General features: G+C 25.8%; 1 protein-coding gene across 5 annotated transcripts in view; it reads left to right on the top strand.

The window, feature by feature from the left end:
* The first annotated feature begins 4,783 nt into the window (after positions 1-4,783).
* LOC129958339 (uncharacterized) overlaps positions 4,784-13,547 on the top strand; it is a 38,784-nt gene continuing 30,020 nt past the window's right edge. The window contains exons 1-3 of one of the 5 annotated variants that reach the window (XR_008783205.1): positions 4,784-5,974; positions 6,789-6,887; positions 11,068-11,126. Coding sequence is in view for 2 of the 5 variants with exons in the window: in XM_056070757.1 (XP_055926732.1) it covers positions 5,294-5,974; positions 6,789-6,842 (735 nt within the window). In the remaining 3 variants the exon portion in view is untranslated. Of the gene's footprint in view, positions 5,975-6,759; positions 6,888-11,067; positions 11,127-13,547 lie in introns of all 5 variants that reach the window. The other 4 variants (XR_008783204.1, XM_056070757.1, XR_008783203.1 and 1 more) reach the window with 4 other exon arrangements.

A 13,547-nucleotide genomic window follows, 5' to 3' on the forward strand; every position in this document is an offset into this window, starting at 1 on the left:
AAAGAATTTTTATAACATAATACAATTCCTTAAAATTATCTTTTCACTAATACTTTATGTTGTTCTTAAATCATTTTCATTATTGTTATTAATATTTTATCGCAGTTTTTTTTTCTCCATTGTTAATGATCAAAATAGAAAGATTTGGTATATATTGGTACACTACATAATAATATTGGTATATTATTTGGCTAAGGTATACATGGACATATTATATATCTTGTCGAAATTTCTAGCAATCATTAATTTTAGCGAACCAATTGGTCACGAAAGTATTCTTTCTCTATCTCTATACATATTAGATAAAACTAATTAATATTAATCATATTTAAAGAAAAAAAAATCGAAATGTTATAAAATTAGTCTACACTGATGGTTAGTATATTTCATTTCTTTATAATTCAACTTTATTATTACTTTAATGTGAAAATGAGTCATTCTAATATTTAGATGATAATAGTTACTATTTGTATGATTTGGAAAACTGAAAATAATAAAAATAATTATATTTTCACTGATTGTTTATATGATTCAAAAGGTGTGGATTTCATTCATTCACAAGATTCATTAATTTGAACAAGCAAAAGAAAAGAAAATGTTGATTGCTTTTGACTAGTATTTCAAAAAAGTGTTGATAAACTGTTTTTTTCAAATATTTTATTACTTTTTCATGACATTGCCATGAAAGGAAGGTCCTAAGATATTCCAGCTATCATTGTTGAGAGTTATATAGATGTGTATAAGGGCTATTGTTAAAAAATAATAACCAAAAAAAAAAATGGAAGCATCAGCTTATTTTCTTTGATCAAACTGCAAATTAAGATTGGGGTAATAGGTAGGATCGATTATAAGAAGTTTGAGGTCCCTTTGGAAACAATAATAGTAAGTTGTTCTGGTTTTTTTACACTTGCATCAGAGTTTTTTTTTTCCTCTCATACTTCTTTCTAAATTCATTAATCTAGAGTGAGTAATAATAATAAAAAAAAATGCATAGATAAATGAGCAAAATTTATATAAAAAATTGTGGTCTATTTCTTTGACATATATATATTTTTATTTTTATTAAATGAATCTAGAATAATAAGCTTTTCTATGTTTTAATACTTATTCTTGCCATTTTGAACTTTGAATCATTCTACAACTGTTTCAAAAACCAAATTCTGTCACAAAGGTATGCTTTTCATCTTCCAGATTTTGTTTAAATAAATGTCAGAGAAGTTTTGTGTACATAGAGAACATATAAAGTAAGCATATATAAATGAAAACATAGACAGCCAACTGCCTAGGATGCAAACTGAATATATTGAAAATAGTTACGATTCTTTACTAATTGTTTTAAGAAATAATTAATAAAGAAAAATAAATAGCAGAAATACACAGTTAACAAGAAATGGATCTCAGAATGATATGTGTAAATTTCATGTCGTAAATGTTTAGTAATGTAAAATTATTTAATTAAGGAACTCATTAAGACAGTTTCACAAAATATTTACTTTATAGCAACCCTTAATTCCAGCTAGTAGAAATAAAATTTATCTAATCTTATTATTTCATCGAAGCTTGTTTTTTATTGAGCTATTTTTGTTTTTATAAATTCTGTTGTATGATTTTGTATGGTATTTCTAAAGAAAGAAAAAGTGCCTTAATCCACTAAATCATTAGGCATGCTTTTTTTTTTCATTATTTACACTTCTCTGCAAAATAGCTAATTTATATTAATTTTTATATTTTTCTAAAAAATATCTACATAAAATTTCCTTACATTTCAAAACTCACTATTATAAAATAATGCTTTATGCATTTTAAAATTCACTGGTTAAAATTAAATCAAATAAAATAATACATAAAATAAAACTAATGCACGTTATGATGGTTTCAAATGCCATTCCTTTCTCTTTTTCCTTTTCAAATGTTTTTATTCAATAGAGAGGACACAAATTCTTTTTAAAAATTATTATTAAAATATATGATGAAAAAAGTTAATTTTTAAAATGCATATTGTTTAGATGGTCTTGAGATTTATAATTATTATCAAACATGAAAAAGGAATTTCAGAGAAACAATGTAAGTGTGAGAAATTCCTTGCAAAATGAAAACTTAAATCTACTTTGTGTGTGTGTGTGTGGGGGGGGGGAGGCAACTTTTTAAGGTATACAATAATTTAAGAAGTGTAATTTTTTAAAATCAAGTTTCAAGCAATGGAGTCATGTTTGAAAATAACTGATGAACGAAATGTTTATTTAAATTCCTTTGTATTTAAATTCATTTCGGTTAGTTACAGAAACACTTAAAAATAACACTGAACAACTTGAAATTTAATTAATAAAACTATATTATTAATAGACAATAGTTTTATAAACTACTTAATATACGACTTGAGGAATATCACCAAATCTTTTGAGAAATGACAATATTATCAAAATCAGAATCTCATCTTTTATATGAGGAAAAGTTATTATATATTTATAATTTTATTAAAAATTATTTTAATACATAAGCTATTGACTAAAGCAAGAACTTTATTTCTATTTGAAGGGCCAATGATTTTGTTTAAAATAATACCAATGCAAAATGGTGAAGAATTTTTATCAGTAATTCACTTGAAAACATTTGTTTAAAATTTGCCAGAACTTTATCTGGATATTTGAAAAGGCCACTTTAATTCATAAGTATAACTTATAATACAAATCTTTTAGCACATACACATATTTATAAAATGAATATAAGTATAGATGCTCTATTCAATATGAAATATTTGTTTGAAGGCAACATAGATCATTAGCCAATTTAATCACAAATAAGAAATGACTTGAAATGAATTCTATAATATTTTAAAATTAAACAGAGAATTAGTCAATAAAAGAATGAATAGGAAACCTATCTAAAATACTAAGAATTATTATAGTACAAACTCTTCATTTGAAGTGTTAAAAAATTAATCTTATACATTAATTTTCTTAATCTACTTAAAGGAATTAATATAAGAAACAAAAAGAAAGTGGAAAATTTATTTCTATTCTGATTTAATATCACAAGTACTATTATACACAAATCATAAATACTGTGGTGTTATTTTTAAATATCTCTAAATGCAGCAATTTTCTTTTATGTATAGCATGCAATTTCTTTTTTGATATTTGTTCAAGTGATTATTTAGCAAGACAGTTTATAAAGGCGCTATATTTAATATAACCAACATATTTTAATAACATTCATAATAATAAAATATAACAATATAAAAATACTAAAAAGAAATATAATATTCAATCATCGTTTCTAATATAAGATTTTTAAAAATTTTCAAAGCACCGAGAAAAAAGCTAAACACTCAATATCTGAATGCATTATCAGCTGAATTTCATGAAAAAAGATCCCCTATTTAAAAAATCTATTTTAATAATAATTATATCTACACACTAACAGTATCATGAAGCAAACTTCAAAAGTAATAAAAAGTAAACTTTAAAAGTAATAAACAGTGCAGGATGTTTCTACAAATTTTAGTTAATTCTTTTAAAGATTGGTATGAAACAAGAATTACTATTTCTTTATTCTAATTTCCAATACACATTTCATGAGAATTATGAATATTTAGAAATTACAGCAATTATTTTCTCTTTTTGTATGTTGAATTTCTTTTTGTTTTAAGCATTTTAAAATTAAAAATCTTTAAAATATAATTCTATGAACTCTTAAAAAATTCAATAATTCTGTTTCTTAGCGCTAATTATATCTAAATTAAATACTAAGAATTATATGAATATTAATTCCGATAAAATAACAAAAAATGCATAAAACAATGTGTTTGTCAAAAGGAGATAAACAGAATTAAAAAGAGTGAACTGTTTGTAAAAAAATTCATAAATTAAATAACTCTTTAAGACAGGCACAAATTTAATGGAAAAATTATAAATTACAGCACAGTATTAAATATTACTTAAATAATAATTGTAATTGTTTTCTTAAAACCTTCTTGAAAGCCAGGAATACAATAGCTTTCAATACTTATTCTGACCTTACTGCTGTTTATATTCGCTAAAATTTCTAAAAATGCCATAGACAGCATGGAAATAATTTTTAAAATGCTTGTTACAAGATTGAAAGTATGAGGAAAAAAACATTTTCGTCTCATTTCACACTTATCTGGATAAACAATAATTTAATAATACAAATCCCGCTCTTTGACTTCCATCTATAATGTAAATAAACACGTAATTTTCTAACCAATCACAACACAGTAAGCAACAAACCACATTGACGGAGAAAGAAAGCCTATGATTGGACTCAAAAAGGTTAACATACAGAGAGTCAATTTCTAGAGTGTGGTTCGTTCAGACATTTGCACCACTCTTTCCTTATCTTAACATTTTTTTACTACACATTCTCTCATACTAAGAACTTCAATTTGCCGATAATTAGAAGTTATTTCCCTTTTACTCTTTCTTTTTGCACTACTTAGAATATAATTTCGTATTGACATAGTATTTTTCATTTTTTTTAAAACTTCAATTTAAACGGAATCTAGATCACCTTTTTACTCAGTTCTAATCGAATCGTCGGCTTTTAGACTTGCAAGTTTTCATGACGTATTTTAAAATAACTTTTTACAGAAATACCTTGAATGTTTAAACTTTTTTTTTTTTTTAATATTCCAGCATTTTCTGTTAATTTGGAAATTAAGTCCTGATTTTTTTTTTTTAACACCTGGCTACGAAACTTTTTGGATTGGAAATTGAATGATACAAAAACCCTTAAGAATGGTGATAATTAGGAATTGTAATAAGATTAGTTTTATTTGCATTTTTGTTTTTGAAGGAAATACACTAAACTCTCCAAGTTGTTCTATAAGCAATGATATCTAATTTCATTCTGAAGCGGCCTCTATGGATCTCTTTAACCAAACTTTAACTTCTTGTTTCTTGAACTTTGTTGTACCTCTTGTTTTAGTTTAAAAATTTAGAAACATCACTATTAACTGAATGGCATCGTTGGTACTTTTAAAGGAAGTGTAAATTGATTGAAATTTCGCGTTTTTGTTCTTTTATATGTTGATGAATTTACTTACTATCTACATTTGGAAACAGGGGATAACATCCATTGTTGCTGCAAGTCCCTTTCTCATCTTATCTCATATTGTTTACATTTAAGTTCGGTTGACGCAGCTATTTAGTCGAAGAGTAGAATGCTCGTCATTTAATAACTACTAGTATACTCATACTCATTTTTTTTTTATATTTCTTAATAAATCGGAAAATGTCGAAAAGAGGAAACATTTATTTGACTTTTCTGAAAAATGTTCTATTTTAGTGTCATGGCTTTTGGTGGTTGTGAAGGGGAGGAAATGGAAGAGAAATTGCGCCATAAGAACAGCAGCTTAACTGATAAAACATTAAATGATATTTCTTCTCAGGATAAGCAAGATTGTGTAAATCTTGAGAAGAGTTTAGACGAGTTTATTAATAATGGTGATTCATTGTCATCCAGTGCATCCATGTCTGACTCGGATTTGACTTCAACAGATAGTGACGATTCTCTTGCCCTTTCTGAATCAGAATCAATTACGGATGTGACACCTCTTAATTCTCCTTATTGTGACAGCCCTTTATGCCAGAGCCGCCTATCTGAATACAAATTAGAGGACAGAAGTGTAAACCCTACTCGAAATCTTGATAGTGGAAAGAAGTCAGATGGATGTGATCCTCCGGAAGTCAATATTTTGATGCAAGCAATAGAAAAGTTAGAAATTGAAGCTAAAAAGGGTGAACAACCTAATCCCAGAGGCAGCTCCTCACGAAGACGTACTGTGTCTTGTGGTGGAGAAGATGTTAAGAGAATAGATCAAGAAAATCAACGTTTATTTAAACGAGTCATAGCTCAACAAAATCGAATGAGGGCCATGTATTCTTGTCCAAATCAATCATGTTGGAAGAATATGAAACACCCAGACCTCGTTAAAAGTGACGGCGATATTTCTGTACGTAGGTTTTTAATTGTTTTTATTTTTCTCTTGAAATTTGTAGTTTTTTACATATACAGTTATTTTTAACGACATATAATGTAAACAATATAAATCCCAGATGTTTAGAAGAGTATGTTTTTTTGGTGCAATAAGATTAATTGCATATATTTAATCAGATCTCAATTATTTAATTTTTATTATACATTAAGGTAAACATTTATAAGCTTTATATAAGGTATCATTCAGAAATCGCAAAATAATATGACATTTCCATTTTCTCCTCTGCTTATTTACAAAATGTTATAAATATTTTAAAACTATCAGGAAATGTCTGAAATGCATTTAAAAAAATCCTCTAAGTTGTTATATAAAGAATGTAAACTTTGTTGGCTTCTAATTTTTTTCATTCACATTGATTTCCATATGTATGAATGCACAATATATAAAACTAATACATATAATTTTCCATATAAATGGTTTATTATATCTTTAGTTGATCAAATATAATATCTTTGTGTTAAAATCTTATTTTCTTATCTTTTATAGTTTTCCCATCATTTTGAAATCTGTTTTTAAAGAAAAATAGGTTTTTATGAATATTGAATCATAATATTATTACTATATATTGATTTTTACTTTTTCTGAGTTTCATGCTTTTGTTCCTCTTTATTTTTACTTTGCATAGCAGTCTGTTTTATTTTTAAACCTAGGTTGACAGTATTAAAATTGCATGCAGTTAGATATTAATATTTTGCTTCTGAAAAAGTTAGTCTTTTTTGCACTTTCCTTTTATTATTTAGGTTGAATATTTTCTTTTTGCTCTAAGTAGAATGTGCTTATGTTCAGTACTGTCATGCTGCTGAAAGTTTACTGTAACAAATGAGAGGGGAAACTATCCCTGTGGTTTTATTTTAAAGTAAAGTCTCAGGTGAGTTATCTATGCAACATTTTATTTTTCTTAATTGTTTTTTTTAAATATTGCATGCTAGAAAGACATTTTTGATTTTATATGTTAGTAATTTAACTCTGTTAACATAAGTTAACTCTTATATTACTTAGGTATGTTTTGTATTCCTCCTTGAAATCAGCTGCAAATGTTTTGTGGCTTTTTAACTATTTTCCTAAATCTTCAAGAAGTGGTGTTTAACAGAGTTTCAAAATTGATTACCTTTCAATAAAAACAAAAGTTCTTAGTTCTGAACTTTTAGATTATCATGTTTAAAGTTGCAAGTTTTTCTTTTATGTTTAGTTTTTTATTTACAAGCTTTTTACATATTATTTAATGCTAAGAAAATTTAATATTGCAAATGAATTTTCTTTAGAAATTATTGTGAATGATTGTTTATGATTGATACGACTAAGGCTAATATTTTTTAGTTTTATAAGAATTTAAAAAAATTATTAATACAGTGGTTAGAATGAGTTGTATATGGGATTTCTGGGTAATTTTTTTTTTTTTTTCTTGCATCATTATGAAAATAAAGTCTGAACAAAAATAAAAATATTTGTTTTTAACAATAAAAATTAAATAGATTTAAAAAAAGCAAAAGCATGTGGTATGAGATATAATTGTGCCCAATATAAATCGTATAATAGTTGGGCTTAAGGAATAGTTAAGGTCAAACGTAATTTATAAATACTTTGATAATCATATTATGGTATATACATACTTATATTATTATATGGTATTATTATGTGTTTATACTTTTTAATCGACCTAAGGAATACTGATGTAAGCAGGGAAAAATATAAACTACAAGAAATAATTTATTTTAATTGCTATTTAAATTTAATTTGAGAAGAAAAGGGCATTATAAATAAACAAAAAAGAATTAAAAATGGGAATGTAAGTATGGGGTAATTATATTATAAAATAATGATTTATATTTTGTTACTTGTATTTCTCTTTTATTGTAGTTGAATTTTTTTTAAAGGTGAAAAATTCTATGTGAAAAGGTTTTTGTTATGGATAAACAATCTTTTACTTTGAGGAATTAAAATGTGTTAAGCATTTAAAAGGTTTTTTAAACTCTATATATCTGTTACTTGAAAAGACTGTTTAATTCAAGCTGATATCTTAAAAATACAACTTTTTTCTGGCAGTATTTGAAAGAAGCGTAATGACATAGCTCAAGTAGCAAGTAATAAATAAAAACTAAAGGCTGAAATTAAATATCTTTATACTCTGTTTCACACTAACTTGGCAGTATTGTAAAAGGTAGAAAATGTGACGATCCATGTTGGGAAAGAGTTCCCCATCAATTCTGACTTTAAAATAGTTAAAATGCGCAGAAATTTATCAAATAATATTATAAATTACAGAAATCCTTTTTTATCAATATGTATTTAAAATTATTCTCAAGTTAGAAGTGCTTATATGTTAAGTATTTTGTAAATAAAGCGAACGAATAAAACTAAAAGATTGACATAATGAATCCCACTTTGGCTAGAACCGGTCTTCAAGGTCAATATTTGGCGCGCTTTTCTTTTACGTCACCGCCAACTCAACTTCATTCAGTTCGCAACCATTATCATCTTCCGTACTTTTTTATTCTCGCTTTTTTAGCAGCTGATATTTTTGATACTATTAATCGCATTAGTAGTTATTAGTTTTGTTTAGTGAATATTTATTCGATTCGTCTTTTCTATTAACTTCTAAAATGTTTGAAAAAGAGAAAGTGTTTTCACCGACTACGCTGTGCACATCTTCAAGAAGAGTGAAACCAACAAAAAGTGCAACATGTAAAAACATATTAAATGTTTATTCTCGACTCCGAGAAAACCCTTAAGATTCTATCAATCAAATCGTTGATAAAGTTTCACATCTTACAGATGTTTCACAATGAACAGTTTTCCTTTTGAAAAAAGAAATAAAGGCATCCTTTAAGTACCCCTAGAAAGAAGCGACCAGGCTCAGTAGATAAACATTCAGGTCTTGTAAAATATGATGATTTTACATTATTCTGTATTTGACGAAAAATCCATGCATTTTTTTCGCTGAAATGAGATCCCAACATTAGATAAAGTTTTAAAAGATGTGAACGATGATACAGATATCTTTTCGAAAAACATTAGCCGAACTACGTTTTACAGAATATTGAAAAATATATTGTTTTCTTTTGAGAAACGGTGAAACGAAAGGAAATAACTTTAATGATTTATTAAAATAATGTGTCAATAATATTGAAAAAATAATGAAAATAAGGAAACAATTAATTCTCCGATAAAGTGATAATATGATAAAGTAAATAAATATTTACTATTTGGCGAAAAATTTGCGAGATAAAGTTTCGCCAGCGATCTGCATTTCTAGTAACATTGTACTTTAAAGTAACCCTGTTCCCCTGACGACGACTGCGATTCGACATGCCTAGAATATACACTACTGCCAAGTTAGGGTGAAACAGAGTATAGTTAAGTTATTTTAATTAATTAAAAAAAAATTTCTTCTTCCCTGATGTTATTCTATATCAAAATTTATCTAAAGATGGGAAAATTGAGAATAAAATAATTCAGTAAATAAAGGGTAAAAAAAAGTGAGGGTTTTATACATATAATTTGTAATAATTATAATAAATAAATATTAGTTTCATGTGTTTGTCGGTATTTTATGAAAGTGATTATTTGATTAAAGACTATGAAGTCTAGCAAAGATATATTTTTGAGGATAATGGCCATGTTTTTATATAGAATTTTTGAAAATATTAATTAAGGGAAAAAAATTGACATTTTTATACTGTTTATAATTGGTAACTTGGTTCTAAATATTTTTAATTTCACAATTGTCTTAAATTTAGGTAGCATATATTTCCATGTAATGCTTGAAGATTTCTAAAGCTGAACTATAGGGACCAATATACATAATATAAATATGTATACATAATAATATACATTGTATATACATAATATACAATATACATAATAAGAAAATATGTATATTCTCATTAGTCGGCACAAGTGATAAATTGCTAATTATCACCGAAAATAGCACTTTTTATATCCACAGTTTATATTAAGTTAAAGAAAAAATTAATTTTAAAAAAATGAATTATTTTTTTTGTGAAAATGAGTTGTTTTATTTTTGAAATTATTTATTATTGCTCGCTGAATGGAAGATTTACATAGAAATGTTGTTAGAATTGTCCACAAATGTAATCGCCTGTTGTTTGAAATTTACTATATAAAAATTTCTCTTCATTCATTTAAATATATATATATATATAAAATGGCATGTAAAATAAGACTAATACATATGCAATAGATCTTGTACAAGTCGGTAAATGATTGAAAAAAATGTACGATTCAGGTTGAATTACCAAAGTTAAAATATCATCTTTGGCATCTAGCATTTTACTTTATAAGCTTGAATGAAAAATATTCCACCTTTTTTGCCTGCTTGTCAATATTTTTGCCATCATAGTAACAAGATTTCAAAATCACTGGGTTTTTAAAAATTATATCAGCTTATTTTTGGGTTTTGAATTTTGAGTAATATATATATATAACACTTGACTTGTGCATAAATCAGTTATCAGCTTGGAAATATATGCAATTATTTTTAAAATAATATTTCTTTTGAAGCCTTTGGTCTTGCTTTAACACTACATAAAGAAAAGTGGAAAGTTCCTTTCTAATTTTGAATCTTAAATTGAGAATTTTATCCGTTTAAGCAAAATTTAAAATCTAATGGATTCAGAAATATTCATATTATTAATAATATGTACTTCTTAAAAGAATTAGTAAATCAATTACACATAGATAGAGCCTTGTTATAGAGTTGCAAATTGTCTTGAACTTATTGGTTCAAAATTCTTGAATTTTGAACTGAATAATGAAATTTATGTAGTGTTCCTTCTCGTACCCACTCTTAAATGTCTTCTTTGTAGAAATGATTTATTATTCTAATTAGTATTCAATTGTCAAGTACTTGTTCAAAATATTTATCATTAACATCTGCATTTGCTTGAAATTTTCCGATTGATTTCTGTTTTAAAAATATATGGGGGTAGAAGAAAAGATCAAATATTTATTATTAATACTCATAACTATAAAATGTTCGTAGCTTTGCCTATGGTATGTTATTTAAATACTTCTTTTCACTATTACAGATTGAAGGAGCCTAATGTAGAACTCTATTTTCTCGGGTTATAAAAACAGAAAGTGTTGGGTAATAAATGTTAACTTTATCTGTTATTTATTCTAGAAATACAAAGAAATATAAAATTGTGAAAACTTATTGATAAACTCAAAGTTAATTAAAGGAAGAAAATTTCTCTTTGTGAGCATTACTATAATTATTATTTTTAAAAATTCGTCTTCCAGTTTTCTATTCATTGTTAAATATACCATTCATCCAGTAGCCCTATTAATTGTTATAGAAATGTATTTATGTATATTCTGTGTTAGTTTTATAAACTCTATTTAAGTGACCTAACTGGTAAGTTATGAAAATGTATCTGTATATTTTTTTAAAATTTAATAAGATAATCTTAAAAATTTAGAGATTTGATTAAATACAAAAGGACTTGGTTTATTGATTTTAATAGATAATTTTTGCATCTATGAAATTACAAATCTGAAATCAGTTGGATCAGAGTAATTTAACATTTTGAACTTTTAAATTACAGTAGCATAGAAAAGCTAATTATATAAATTAATTTGCTACTAGCTAGATACTTATAATCCATTCTCATAGTTTACATTAGTTAAAAGTTCCTTAGATATGACTATTTTATAAAGTCAAATATAATAGTAGTTTCTTTCTGTAATTAGAGTATTTAATATTATAATTTATAAAGTCACTGATGTGCGATAATTTGAAATAAAGGTGAATTAGTTGAGTTTCTACAGCCCATCAGTTCTAACATGTCAAAATCATTCCAAAATCACATTCACAGAGAAAAAATTGTTCTGTGCTCGTGATCATCCTTCTTCAAACTTAATGTTTGGAATTTCTTCCATTCAATTGTCTGTTCAGTTTCATCCATAAACAAAACTTTGGATATCTTCGATTAATTTTCCTTGAAATGCACAATGTCATACCTTTTGTGCAGTTCTGTGCTGCAGTATATATTTTTAGAAAAATCTAACTTTTTAATAATTGATAATTAGCAATTATCTATGATGCTATATTTTCTGAAGTGATAGATTTATTTCACTTCTTGTTCTATGACAATGCAATGTTACAACCTGGCTTTCACAGTATTAATATTTTGTTTTAATTTTCCAGAATATCTTGTTCAGGTACTTCTTATTGACTGTATATTATATTCATTTTAGCAGTGGCTAAATCGTTTATTAGGTGATAATTTATAATACTATGTTTACATGTAATAATTTTTTATAGAATTTTCTTTCCAAGATAAAGTAAAATGATTACATTCCCAGAATCATTCAATTACACTATTGTTAAAATAAACCTGAAGATCACATTTAAAACTTGTAGTCAGGCTTACTTGTTTTATTTTGTAAGATGAAATTTTTAATCAATTTTTCACTCATTTCCTTATGTACTTCCTTTAAATTTTTGCTCACCCATGTATTTGTCATGAAAATACACTATATCAGTTAAATTCTGAAAATATTGTCAGCTAACCATACATTAAATTGTCTAGTTGCTTCTCCCTATTAGTGAATTTTAGAAATAATTGATTTAAGATTCAAAAGTAGATAATTAGAATTTAAAAAATCTTTTATTTCTTAATATGTTATTAAAAAAACTTTTAAGTTAATTTTGATTTTCTTATATGGTACTCAGTTTATTAATAATGTGGAAACAATACAAATCCTTTTTTTTTTTTTTTTTTCCAAATGGGAATTTTGTATGATTTTCTGTTAGTTTTATTTTTGAATATAATTTACTTCCCTTGATATTTTTAATATAATCTTTGTTAATGTTTTTTGTGATGGGTCAATGATCAAGTAGTTTATCCACAATTTTTCCCAGATTTAAAGTTTTACCTGTAGATTCTCTTAAGTTCATGTACTATGACTGACCTATGTTTTCCTCCTTTAATGAAGTGAGCTTTGGCAACTGGGAGAAAAGAAAGCGAAATTAGATGCTTATATAATTGTTCTTGGATAACTTAAAAGCAAATTCTTCAGTCTTAAAAGTGGTATATAATATAATATACTGTAGAACATACAATACAGAAAAAAATGAATACCAACATTATATGTTTTTCTATAATTGCAGTACAAATCCTTGCTCTTACAAATTTGTAATGATTTTCCAGCTCGCATATATAATATTTAGTGAACAGTTGTCAAAATAAAAATTGTATGCAGAAATATTTATTTATTTTTTTGTTTGTATGTATGTATTGTAGTATACTAATGTCAGAGTTTTAGTGTGCCACTGAAGTTGGAAAGGGTAGATCATCTGAAGTGATGTCCTAAAGTTGCTAGAGTTTCAAATTGTGAGGTCTATTCTAAAGATTTTCATGTAGCTATTAAACTATACTATTAACATAGTTATTAATAATATTAAACCATTAAGAAACCGGCTTACTAAATTTGCTACAATTTTTTAAACTCGAGGGGGGGGGAAGGGAGAGGCAATTATGAAGTTGTAGTAATTTAGAACTTT

The sequence above is a fragment of the Argiope bruennichi genome, chromosome X1, assembly GCF_947563725.1.
Source record: "Argiope bruennichi chromosome X1, qqArgBrue1.1, whole genome shotgun sequence".
Lineage (NCBI taxonomy): Eukaryota > Metazoa > Arthropoda > Arachnida > Araneae > Araneidae > Argiope > Argiope bruennichi.